The sequence below is a fragment of the Marmota monax genome, unplaced genomic scaffold (assembly GCF_021218885.2).
Source record: "Marmota monax isolate L192 unplaced genomic scaffold, Marmota_monax_Labrador192_F-V1.1 WCK01_AAM20220418_F8-fsc00079, whole genome shotgun sequence".
NCBI classification, from domain to species: domain Eukaryota; kingdom Metazoa; phylum Chordata; class Mammalia; order Rodentia; family Sciuridae; genus Marmota; species Marmota monax.
Genome location: NW_026694099.1, coordinates 1,631,280 through 1,644,592, shown reverse-complemented (window position 1 = coordinate 1,644,592; position 13,313 = coordinate 1,631,280). Strand labels below are relative to the sequence as shown.

The following is a 13,313-nucleotide window of genomic DNA, read 5'->3' as shown; positions in this document are numbered from 1 at the left end:
CCCCCAAAATACATTTATTAGAGCATACAAACAGAAGTGATGTATATTGGGCTCCAAGGGCTGCTATATATTAGCTGTGCAACATTGAGCAGATTAATTAACTTCTGAGTCCCAGATTCAGCACCTATAAAATTGGAATAATGCCAAGCTATTTTTCAAGCCACCATTTACTTGATATCTACTATGTAGTTGGCACTGTGCCCAAAGTGGTTTTCCTTCCATACATTATCAAACATATAATTCATATATGACCATTTTAATCTCACAATAAGCTATAGAGTAAGTTATAATATTCCCATTTTAGAGGTTCACCAACTGCAGCTCAGAAAAATTAGGTAATGTGCTCAGGTTTGTCCATCTTTGGAAGTCCAGCTCTTGGCCTCCAGCCTGGACTGCTCACAATTACAGTTTTGGTGCAAGGCTTGAATGAGGCAATACAGATGGAGTGCCAAGCACAGTACCTGTCTCCAAGCAGAGGTGCTCTTCCACTTGATGCTAGCTCTTTCTCTGTGATACCAAAGGCAGAGGAATTGTGGCAAAATGTAACAGAGCACTAAAAAAAAAAAAAATTGAAAAAAAAAAAAATCTTCATGCTCTAAAAGAAGGGTCTGCAGGACCTGTTAGGGATAGACCAAAAAGGGGGCTGGAAAGCTGGTCATTCAGGGAGATACACTTGTTCCATATATTTCAGGGTACTCCTATCCAAGATTTCCTCGGGACTCCATCAGACCCTGCACCTTAATTTGCAACTCAATATACAGTTAAGAGTCATCCATTCCCACTTCCTCTTACCCCAGTCATCCTTTCTCCCTTAAGAACAGGGCACAGTAATTCTCCCATATCCATAGATTGTTTTTTTTTTCTTTTATTGTTTTCCCAATTTCTTGAAGAAAATGGAAATCTTAGGGACAAGACACTGTGCAAGAAAGAGGACTAGGTGCGGATGATGCAGCTGGACCTGCCCCAGAAGTCTCTTGTGGATTTATTTTATGCCTCTTTCCCTAGGGAGCCAGTTTAAGTTCCATTGGTATTTACTATTCTTACCCTATAAAGTTGTCATGGCACTGACCACAGTAGAATTTCTTGAAGATAGTTGTCTGTCTTCTCTACTAGATAGGAAACTCCATGAGGGAGGCACTGGGTGTTCATCACTAGGTCTCTAGCTCCTGGCAACATACCTGGTACACAATAACTATGTACACATTTGATGAACAGAGAAATAAATGAACTCTCCAACAACAGACATGTCCCAAGTGGACCCATAGCTGTCTTGTTCTGTACCAGCACTTAAAATATATGGTCCCTTTCCTGGAGGCTTAAAATTTACAGATTTCTCCTCATGTAAACTTTTAGAAAAAAACACAATAAAAGGGAAATTTCTGTTTATTTCAAACTTCATGTTTGTTTGTTTTCCCACAAAAGTACTCAAAATGGAATCTTTGAGTCCAAAGGAAGTTTTCCAAGCACATGAAACCATGGGAGGAATTACAGGGGTCAAAAGGTCTGAAGTCCTCTGTGGGTGGGTATAGGTTAGTGGTAGAACATGTGTTTAGCATTCTCAAGGTTCTGGGTTTGATCCCCAGCACCAAAAAGAGAATCTTGTGTTCTGATCCTAGCTCTTGCACCTCTACTGTGTGACCTTTCACCAGTGACTTCCCCTTCTTTTTTTTTTAATATTTATTTAGTTGTAGATGAACACACAGTATCTTATTTTATGGGGTGCTAAGGATTGAACCCAGTGCCTCACACATGCAAGGCAAGTGCTTTACCACTGAGCTACAGCCCCAGCCCCTGTGACTTCCCCTTCTGACCTTAATTAGGGCAGGGGCTCAGGACAGGTACCTCGTATGAAAATAAAAGCAATCAAATGCATGTAACTATTGACTCTTTTTGTATGTAAGTGGACAGTGTCCTCCTTCCCAGATGCTTAGAGGCAAGGTACAACTAGATGTTATAAAACTGAGGAGGGAGGGAAGAAGTATCGTGCCTACTTATGTCTGTAAGAAGTTAAGGCCCACAGGTGCTGTACCTCTGGCTAGTGGACAAGGACAGAGGGGTGGCAAGTTGGGGAGAGCCTTGCCACAATAGGGGCCTGTCTATGTATTTTTGGTTTGTGTCTTTGTTGCTTTGCAGTACTGGTGATGGAACCCAGGGCCTCATGCTTGCTAGACAAGTGCTCTACCATTGAGCTACATCCCCAGCCCTACCTATGTGTCTTTGCTTGTAGGTTTGCAAGACAAGACTCCAAAGTCCCACATCTTCATGGCCTCACCAGGCCTGACATCCTCCCAGCCCCTTCAGAGGGTTGATCCAGGCAGAAAAAGTGAGGTGGAGAGCGAGTCCTGGAAAAGCATTAGTGGAGCCAGGCTTCCTGGCAGGGACCAATTTTGAGCTTCCTCAGAAAGTGCCAGTGGGTGAGCCTCCTGGTCCCCTCTGCACTTTCCCAGGGAGGACAGAGGATTCAATGACACACAAGCATCCATGCCCAAATGCTTCCTGGCTACAGTTCAAGCAGCTGGCAGGTTCATCTCTCTCCCCATGGCCTCCACAAACACCACTTCCGGCTCTCCTGCCTCAGTTTGGGTTCTTCCTGCCTGGATTTCTATACCCACGCCAGCCCTTCTCTCTGCAGAGCTTTCTCCCTCCCATCACAACCCTTATTTCACTCAAGATCTCCATATCTGTTTCTGAATTTCCTCTTTTTTTTCTCCTCCCCTGTTTCTCCCCTCCTTGCTATCCCTCACCAGCCCCAGAATGGGTGTCCCCCGCTTCCTCCCTCACCGGCTGCATCTCCCCACCTCCTTAGTTCTCACCCCTGCGCCTCTTTCTTTGTATTCCTCACGCCCTCTCTCGGCCTCGCGAGCATCTCTCCTCCCCCGCCTGGCTCCGGCCTCCCCCTGCCTCCCCATCTTCAGCTCAGTCTCCTCCCCCTAGCTCCTCTCCCCTCCCCTTCGCCTCACCCCACTCCCCGCCTGCAGGCTGGGGTTTCTTTCCACCCTGGGGGTCTTCTCTGTACCTCTCATTTCTCTCCACCTGCCTCCTCCCTCACCGCAGAGTTAGCGGGTACCCAACCTTTTCCGCTCTGGCATCCCCACCGCCACCCCCATCTTCACCACTTATTCTTCTTATCTGTCCCCTCCTCTCCCCACCCTCTCCTCTCTCTTCTCTCTGCCCCTTTAAATCTGCCTGGCCCAGCCTCCCCCGTGATGCTGGGATGGAGCAAACATTGATTTGTGCTGGGATGGAATCGGAATTTTGATTTTTTTTTTTCCTCTCCCAACCATAAGAAGAAAAAAATAATAAAAACATCTCCTCTTGATAGCCCCCTCCCCCTTCTCATCCAGCTCCCAGCTCCTCTTCTCCATCTCCATCCAAGACAGGATTTTTTCCCCCTTACACTATTCTAATCTCCCCCCACCCCTGCCACTACCTCAGTCCCCACCCCACTAGCCTGCTCTTCCAGCTGGGGAGAGAGGGGACTCTCCCACAGCTCCTCCACTTTCCTTCTCTGGGTTGGAGCAGTCTCTCCGGAAGAGGAGGGGGCTTGGCTTGTCCGGGTGAGGTGGGAGTGGAGGTATCCTGCCATGGATGCTGTGCCTGGGAGGCAGCCTGAGCCCCAGCTCACATGGTGAGTAACCTGCCCCCTCCCTTTCGTCCATCTGCCCATCCCCACCCTCATCTTTCCCCTACAGAGCTTCCCCCATCCCCATCCTTTCCCCCGACAAACCATTTGCCCACCTGGATCCCGTCCCCCGTTTTATTTTTACCTCCCTCCCCCGGGTTTGCTGGGAAGCTAAAGAACGAGGGCAGAAGGGTCCTGATAGCAGCCAGGAAAGCTAGTGGCCTACCACTCTGCCCAGGCCCCTCCCAGGACCCCCAAATTGCCACCCATATTAGGCGCTTTAGGGTTATAGGTTGGAGAAGTGGGACTCCCGCTTAGGGTGGGGGCCCCAAGTACTGGGAGGTTTCCTCTACAAGTTGGAAGGAATAGAGAAGCCCCCGTGCCCCCAAAGCTTGGGAGTTGCTGGAAGATGCTGCTGAAGGGAGGGGGGCGGGAGGCGGTGCTGATGCCCGGGAGCCCCCGGGCCAGGGAGCGGCGGGCAAAGGAGGAGGGGCCTCGTTCTCCATTTGCCCCCTCTTTCTCCGCAGCCACTCAGGATGAGGGTCCGGCCCTGCCTGCCCGCGCTGGGGCCCCTCCGCCCAGCCCCGGTCTAACTGCCCCCGCCCCCAGGCCTCGCCCGGCCCCCAAGCCCCCAGCCGGTTCTCCAGCCCCAGGATGCGCTGAGCCTCTGGGGGGCTGAGGCCGCGCCAACTACATGCATGTCCCCCGGGGGCAAGTTCGACTTTGACGACGGGGGCTGCTACGTGGGGGGCTGGGAGGCGGGGCGGGCACATGGCTACGGCGTGTGCACCGGGCCTGGCGCCCAGGGAGAGTACAGCGGCTGCTGGGCGCACGGCTTCGAATCATTGGGCGTCTTCACCGGGCCCGGCGGACACAGCTACCAGGGCCACTGGCAACAGGGCAAGCGCGAAGGGCTGGGCGTGGAGCGCAAGAGCCGCTGGACGTACCGCGGCGAGTGGCTGGGCGGGCTGAAGGGGCGCAGCGGCGTGTGGGAGAGCGTGTCCGGCCTGCGCTACGCCGGGCTCTGGAAGGACGGCTTCCAGGACGGCTACGGCACCGAGACCTACTCCGACGGAGGTGCGGGGCCCGGCCCACTACTGTCTGTCTGCTCATCCGCTTGCGCCTCCAGCCGGTCTGCCCTGCGTGTGCCTTCCCCAGCCATATGCCCTCCACGCCCTGCTATTCCCCATACGCCTTCCCTAGCCATATGCGCCCCCTGTGCCCATCCTTCTGTTCCTCATGTTCCCGTCTGTCCCTCATACCATGCCCGGTCCTATGACCCCAACCCCATCTTATTGCCTCGTTCACCACCAACCAAAATCATACCTTTCTTATTTTTCTCCTGCCTGCTTCACCTTCACCAATTGGTCTGTCCCTCCCACCTCCCCTCTACCTGACGGTCTCTAAAATCGCTGCCTGTTTGCTCATGTTTTCATCCCTCGCAGTCCTGTTTGCCTGCCAAATGCCTATTTTATACCCCACCCCACCCCCATCAACCAGTCCCTCACCCTCTGAGCTTGGGTCGCCCGCCAGTCTTTCACACACTCCCAGCTTGCCTGTAACTCTCCTTTCGCCCTGTCTACCCACAATACCAAAATTCACATTATCTCCTGCTTCTGCCAGTTTTCCTTCTGCCTTCCACACCCCTAGCCCTTAATGCTCTTCCCAGGCCTCCATGCTATCTGCCTCCACCTCTCCCACCTGACACTTGGACATTCAAGGACTTTTCGGGGCGTGGGGTGGAAGGAGCGTAGCGGCGGGTTCTGACTTTCTCCCAACCTTACTCCGCCCGCAGGCACCTACCAGGGCCAGTGGCAGGCTGGGAAGCGCCACGGCTACGGGGTACGACAGAGTGTGCCCTACCATCAGGCGGCGCTGCTGCGCTCGCCCCGCCGCACCTCCCTGGACTCGGGCCACAGCGACCCCCCGACGCCGCCCCCACCCCTGCCCCTACCTGGCGACGAGGGAGGCAGCCCAGCCTCGGGCTCCCGGGGTGGCTTCGTGCTGGCCGGGCCGGGGGACACCGACGGCGCGTCCTCCCGAAAGCGCACACCTGCGACTGGTGGATTCTTCCGCCGATCACTGCTGCTCAGTGGGCTCCGGGCGGGCGGGCGGCGCAGCTCCCTGGGCAGCAAGCGGGGTTCCCTTCGAAGCGAAGTGAGCAGCGAGGTGGGCAGCACAGGACCCCAAGGCTCCGAGGCCAGTGGGCCCCCAGTCCCAGCACCTCCTGCCCTCATCGAGGGCTCGGCCACTGAAGTGTATGCAGGCGAATGGCGTGCTGACCGGCGCAGCGGCTATGGCGTGAGCCAACGCTCCAACGGGCTGCGCTACGAGGGCGAGTGGCTGGGTAACCGGCGGCACGGCTACGGGCGTACCACTCGCCCCGACGGCTCCCGTGAGGAGGGCAAGTACAAGCGCAATCGGCTGGTGCACGGGGGCCGTGTTCGCAGCCTCCTGCCTCTGGCCCTGCGGCGGGGCAAAGTCAAGGAGAAGGTGGACAGGGCTGTTGAGGGCGCCCGTCGAGCCGTGAGTGCTGCCCGCCAGCGTCAGGAGATCGCCGCTGCCAGGTGGGTGTCCAGTGCAGAAACCAATGCTGGGCTAAAAGAAGAGGTTTCTAGGGCTGGGGATAGAGCTCAGTTGTCAGAGTGCTTGCCTCACATGGACAAGGCCCTGGGTTCAATCCTCAGCACCACAAAGAGAAGAGGGTGCTGTGAGCTCAGGGAGAAGGGAGGAGAAGCCTATAGGAGGGCCAAGACCCAAGGCCTATAACCTATTGGAAAAAGCAAGCTAAAGGTTAGGCAGCTGTAGGTCTGGGATTTGGGGTGTTTATATTTGAGGCTACAGGTGGATGTGGGTGTAACTGTAGGTGGCTGGGTATTTGAGGGAGGTGGTGTAAGACTGTAAGTGTGTCTTGGTGTCTTTTGTGTGGAGATGTGTATCTATGGAATCCATTGCTGTGTGTGGGAGTAGGATAAGCGTAGCTTTGTGCAGGCCCACAAGCCTCTTGGAACTCAGATACTCCCTAATCTTCCTCTAGCAGCCCTTTCAGCCTTCAGTCCTCAGGCTGGTAGCATGAGCCATAGGCAGAACAGGGAGTAGTCCCTTCCTGACTGGTCCTGGCTAGACACCATTTTACCTTTGGGCCTTGGATAGGTCTCGTTTGTACAGCTGGTCTGTCAGCTGAAAAGCTAGTCTCTCCCAGCTTAGCCTGCTCCACCTCCTCTTACCCAACTGGTAAAGGTTTTGGGGGAAATTTTCTTTCTGTAAATCAGATTACATTTCCATACATCAGGAACCTTGCTATGTAAAACAGCACAGTCCAATAAGAATATAATGCAAGCCACTTAAAATCTTTTAACAGATACATTAAAAACAAAAAGAAACAGGTGAAAAGAATTTTAATAATATACTTGAATCTAAATCAATGCAGCCAAAATATAATTTCAAATCATAATCAATATAAACTTATTGAGATATTGGACTTAGTCTCTGAAATCTAGAGTGTATTTTATACTTGTAGCACGTCATTTTGATTCAGATTAGCCACATTTCAAGTACCCAATAGTCATTTATGACTAGTGACTTAGCACAGATATGAAAAAAGCCAAAAAGCAGCTGGGCTGAGTGGTCCACGATGATAATCCCAGCAACTGGAGAGGCTAAGGCAGAAGAACCACAAGTTTAAGACCTCCCAGACAACTTAATAAGACCTTGTCTCAAAAAATAGAAAGGACTTGGGATGTAGCTCAGTGGTAGAGTACCCCTGAGTTCAATCTCTGGTACCACAAAAAATAAATGTATTTTAAAAATAAAGCCAAAGATCATTTTGTAGCAAGATATACAGGCTTCTGATTTATAGAACTTACATATTTGAATTTTTATATATTGAATTTTCTTTTAAATGGGTGGAGATATAGTTGAGGGATTTTGTTGAAATTTGAAACTATTTCAGAAGGTCAACAATCAGGATATCTCCAAATATGCTTCAGTGAATTTGAATAATTGGTGACAGGTTTTGTGTGTGTGTGTGTGTGTGTGCATGCGTGCGTGCGCATGCATGAGTAGAAACATGTCAAATACCGAACAGATGCCTGAGCCAGAGAATGTGCATCTGTAGATGTATCTGAGTGTCTAGATGTTAGAATTCAGGGCCTGAAGCCAGAAAAGGGGGAGGGCAGAGCACCAGGGAACATTTTGGGCTAGATAGGGTGGAGGCATGTGCAGGAAAAAAACTGATCTCAGTAACTAGAGGATTAGGCAGTGGGAGGAGGCTGGTTGGTCTCCCCAGCAACAGGCCTAGCAACCCTGATTGGCTGCTGGCTGCCATGGAAACAGCAGAGCCTCAGCAGCAGGTGCCTCTGACAGGTAGCCTGAGCCCAACCTGATGCCTCAGTAGACACTTAGACTTGATTATCCATGCCCTCCATATACAAAAACACAGGTCCTTGTCAGTTTCGTGGCCATCAATAGAACTCAGTGCAACCCAAGACTGTGCTCCTCATACCTTGTTCCAAACCCCGAGACAAGCTCAGCTTCAGGACAAATTTAATCATATACAGTCTAAAAGCCCTAACACAAAAGACAGGGTTGTCTGAAATCCCTCCAAGTAGGCTGCAAAGATCCTTGATTCGCCAGGTTTAAAGGAAGGAGACTGGCCATATATCCCAAAGTAGATAAATAAGAGGTAAAGACTAAGACTACAGTGGATGTCACCATCCCCCATACCCAGGTTGCCTTTCTAAGCCAGAGAAAATAGGCCTATCATAAACAGGAGTCATGGTCTTGATCTGTTTGAGCCCATGGCAAGTACAGGTGATTACCTCCATCTCTGCCCCCTTGTGCCTCGCCTTAAGATTACCAAACTAATTTTGTGATTACAAGGCATCTACAATTAATAGCAGACAGTGAAAAGGAAGGGGAACTTGAAGAAACATCTACATTAGAGGGAAAACTGAGAAACAACAGTGGGGCAAGGATTAATAATGCTTCAAGGTGGCCGGTACCTAGGGAGCAGACAGGATGGGATGGAGTATGGAAGGGAGACTAAGCTTACCCAGAAAGTATAATTGCCGTTGTGAAAAAATGTGCATATTGGCAGGGGAAGGGATGTGATCATAGCAGAAAGGGGAGACACACCCTTATTCTGGTTCCAAAGCTGAGAGGCAGGGCAGGGGGAGAGTGGCATTGACAGAAAGGGAAGACATTGTGATTTAAAAAAAAAAAAAAGAGGCTAAAGAAAAGCAAGATGGAAAATTCTCATGCCAGGAACTCTGCACTGGAAGAGGATGAAATAATAAGGAGGTCTGACAGTGGGAAGGGGATTCAAGGCAAAGGGAAGGGGTGGCTGGGAACAAATTGTCACACACCAGGAGGTATGAGAGGGGTTGATAACAACAGGAGGTACAAACTGCCAAGAGGGCATTAGGCTAGTTGGTAAGCACCAAACAGGACAGCAGAGGATGTGTAAGAAAGGAAAGGCTCAGTTGTCACTGGGGTAGGGAGCAAGAGAGAGATGGAATAACAGAGTTTGGGGAGGGCCAGGCCCCTGCAGCTGGAAGGAGGAAGTGTTACTACAGGACACAAGGATAGAAGGGTGTGAGAGGAGCGGGAGAGTGTGATAACAGCAAACACCCCAGGGCCAGGAGAGGAAACCAAAGCAGGAAGCTGCCCTGACCTGCCCAAGAAGGGGAGCAGCTGGCAGTAAGAGGAAGGGTGAAACTCCCGAGGGGAGCTCAGATGAGGATGTGATATGGTGGGGACATGATGAGGTGGGTGGAGAATCTGAGCAGGGGCTAATTTGAAGTGGAGGAAGGCCTGCTAAGTCCCCATCCCTGGGACCCAACAGGGCAGCAGATGCCCTCCTAAAGGCAGTGGCAGCCAGCAGTGTCGCAGAGAAGGCTGTGGAGGCAGCGCAGATGGCGAAACTGATAGCCCAGGACCTTCAACCCATGCTGGAGGCCCCAGGTGAGATGGGGGCATCCTCAGGGAGGGGAAGGAGCCCTTTGGGGAGCTAGAGAGCTCAGATATGGGAAAAGGGGGTGGGAAGCCCACAGGATCTGGAAATGGGAAAGCCAAAGTACAAGCCAAGGGCATAGATGATAGGGACCAGGCCCATTTGTCTGGGGAGTGGGATTGGGAATTTATGAGGTACAGTAACGAGAGGTTTGAGATCTAGTGGTGAGAAGCTAAGAGCCTGGGGATATCAATGTCCCAGGAAGTGCCAGTCAGGGGCTCCAGCCAATAGCCAGTTAGACTCCACTGATTCTCAGCTATCCCTGCCCAGGTCGCAGACCCAGGCAGGATTCGGAAGGTTCCGACACAGAGCCCTTGGATGAGGACAGCCCTGGGGTGTGTGAGAATGGACTGACCCCTTCAGAAGGCTCTCCTGAGCTGCCCAGCAGTCCTGCCTCCTCCCGCCAACCCTGGCGACACCCTGCCTGCCAGAGCCCACTGCCTCCTAGAGGGGACTGGGGTCCCTTCTCCAGCCCCAAAGCTTGGCCTGAGGAATGGGGGGGGCCAGGTGAGCAGGCAGAGGAACTGGCTGGTTATGAGGCTGAGGATGAGGCTGGGATGCAGGGCCCAGGGCCCAGAGACGGTTCACCACTCCTCGGAGGCTGCAGTGACAGTTCAGGAAGTCTTCGAGAGGAAGAAGGGGAAGATGAAGAGCCCATGCCCCAGCTGAGGGCCCCAGGAGGCTCGGAGCCTGACCCTGTTACCATGCCGGTCCTGAGGGGCCCATCTTCGAGGGGTCCTGATGCCGGGTGCCTGATGGAAGAGTTTGAAGAGCCTGCTGCGACTGACAGGCCTGTCCAGCGGGTGAGACATCCTCTGTTCCCACCCACTTAATGCCCTCTTCTTTTTAAAGCTTTGTTTTGTCCCACCCCTTTCCAGACCTCTGTCTGATTCCCTGAGGGGTTTTGATTTCAACTCAGCTTTCTTTCTGCCTAGCCAGTCTTGGACCATATCTCACCTCAAACAAACAAACAAAAAAAAAAATAGGTAACTTTCAGTCAGGCGGGCGACACACACTTGTAACCCCAGTGGCTCAGGAGGCTGAGCCAGGATCTCAAGGATCTCGAGTTCAAAGCCAACTGAGGATCTCGAGTTCAAAGCCAGCCTCAGCAATGGCAAGGTGCTTAGCAATTCAGTGAGACCCTGTCTCTAAATAAAATACAAAATAGGGCTGGGGATGTGGATCTGTAGTCAAGTGTCCTGAGTTCAATCCCGGGTACCAAAAAAAAAAAAAAGGTAACTTTCAAACAGATAAGAGCCTCAGAGACCTTTAAGTCGAACTCCCTCATTTGACAATTGGCGGAACTGAGGCCCAGAACACTTAAAGTAACTTCCCAGTGTTACAAACTAATAATTAATGGTGGAACCAGAACATTTTTTCCTGTTCTCCTTCCATATCATTTCCAGCTCCCAGTTTCCTACTCCACCCCCAGCCCCACCTCCGCACTTTCTCTCTTTGGTGCCCAGAAATAAAAAAAGAAAAAATTGTTCCCTCCCTACCCTCATTCTCCCTCCCTCTCCTGGGAAGAAGGGAAATAGAAAAAAAAAAAAAAAGGCAAAAAACTGGGAGAGGTGGAGTTTCCCCAGAACCCTCTGCTCTGATTGGATTCCAGGCCTTCTCCTGTTTCCTAGCAACCACATCCTCACCCCTTCATCTCTTTGCCCTACTGCAGTACTGGCTGCTACTGCCAATTTCTGCTACTAAGGCCAGGCACCTTCTGCCTGGGCCATATGATATACTGGTGGGAGGGGAGGGAAGGAGAGCGAGGAGGGGGGCGGGGCTGTTCCTGTCTCAAGAGTGCCAGAGCAAAGGTGGGGCTGGGAGAAGAAGGGTGTTTTGCAACACAAGACAGAAAGGCTAGACATCCCCATGCTCCGCCCTGTGTAGGGAGGTGGATGGGACCCTTGGCTTTGCCACCTAAAGGGAGGGCAGGGAGGTGGGATCAACACTGGACTTGGTATTCAGGGACTGAGCTTGCTTCCCGCTCTCTCTCTAGGGAGCTGCCAACCCCCTGGTGGTGGGAGCCGTAGCCCTCCTGGACCTCAGCCTGGCGTTCCTGTTCTCCCAGCTCCTCACTTGAGGCTACTTCCTGGCCAAGCACTGGCTTTGGTTGCCTGCCTCTTCACCCCTTTGACCTGCCTTTTTCTCTTTTCCTCCCCCTCGTTGTTTTTGTTCCTATATTTCCTTCTCCTTTTCCTTTCTCTTCTGTCCTACTTTATTTTTGTTTCTTGCTTTTTCCTTCCCTCTCTTCTTTCAGCTTATCTCATTTACTCTAGATCTATGTCTGTCTTCCTCACTCCCTTCCCCACCTCAACCTCCTCTTTCTCTAGATTGTTTACATATGAAGGGCTTTTCTCTCTCAGAGTTGCTGTCTTCTCTGAGACACATAAATCTAAGTCAGACCATTGCCCCCACACCCTTTCCACCTTTTCTTTAAACCTAAATTTCACCAAGGGTGGGGGTTTGGTGTCCTGAGGAGTCTCCTAAAAGCTGAGTGCAGAGGAGGAAAACAATGGAGAAGGGAGTGATTAAATGCTGGTCAGGGTGCTGGCTGAGCCACTGTGGCTTCCTGGCCCAAGCTGAAAAGGCTGAAGGAGGTGCCACCTCCACCTGTCACCTTGGAGAATAGTGTCTCCCCTCCCAGCACCCAGTTAGGTTCTTGGCTCACTGATCCTTCCCAGAGGGAGAAAAAGGAAAGTGAACAATAGAATAACTCCCTAGATCTCCCTCTTTCTTTCCTCAACAGCCAGCCTATCTTCCAACCCCCTGTAATGGCATGCCATGCCATGCCATGCCAAGAACAATGTGTAAAGGAACAAAAACTATCCAATGCAGCCAAGCCCACCCCTCTCAGACCTTACTACTACCCTCTCTACCCTTCTGTGTTCCCCTAAAAGTTTATTTGGTTGGTCTGGACTCACTTGTGGCCTTTGATTAAATTCCTAAGGGGCCTAAAAGAAGACACTTCTACTGCAGAGTGCTAGAGGCATTTGAGCAAGGATACCACTCCCCAACTCTGACAATTGTGGTGGGGGGGGGCACTTCTGGGGGATGGAAACAAGAGCTCACAGGGCAGTAGAAGCTGTTTCAGTCTAGTAGGCCCCGTGGGTTTTGTCCCTTCCCCCATCACATCAGAATCTCCTGAAATGAGAAAACAACAGAAGGAGGGGATCCAAGGAAGCTGATCTCTCCCACACTTCCCAGGCAGGGCAGAGGTGGGAGTCAAATCCAGGGTGAGAGGTGGGTGGAGAGACCTGTTTGAGGTTGTGGCTGATCCCTGGTACTAGCTTTCCCCCTGGGGGTAGGAAGCCCTAGGAAGAGGGGAATGTGGGGTCCCCAGGGGATTTTTCCTCCCTCCCCTGCATGAGGCAGAGACAAGCTGCCTGCCAACCCCCTCCCTTGAGAAATGGCCTTGCCCGGGAATGCCCACCACATATACCCTCTTCTTTTTTCTAGTCAAACTCTGTTTACTCCTTGGCCTGCCTCCCTCCTTCCTCCCTTCTCAACCTTTACTTCTGATTTCTATTTCATGGAATTTGGGATTGAAGTTATACAACAGTGCCGCCAACACCAAGTCTTGCAGGAAAAAAATACAAAGAAATTTAACAAAAAAAAAATATATTAATAAAAAAGTTCAAAAAAGGGGGGGGATTGTCATCTCCTTTGGGGTGCGATGGC

General features: G+C 51.6%; 1 protein-coding gene across 1 annotated transcript; it reads left to right on the top strand.

Annotated features, from left to right (window-relative positions):
• Positions 1-2,982: 2,982 nt before the first annotated feature.
• Positions 2,983-13,304, top strand: Jph4 (junctophilin 4). Its single transcript, XM_046465205.2, has 6 exons — positions 2,983-3,628; positions 4,150-4,699; positions 5,418-6,189; positions 9,468-9,586; positions 9,906-10,438; positions 11,632-13,304. Exons 2-6 carry the CDS (start codon positions 4,321-4,323, stop codon positions 11,713-11,715), a joined length of 1,887 nt encoding a protein of 628 aa, XP_046321161.1. The 5' UTR covers positions 2,983-3,628; positions 4,150-4,320; the 3' UTR covers positions 11,716-13,304.
• Positions 13,305-13,313: the final 9 nt, after the last annotated feature.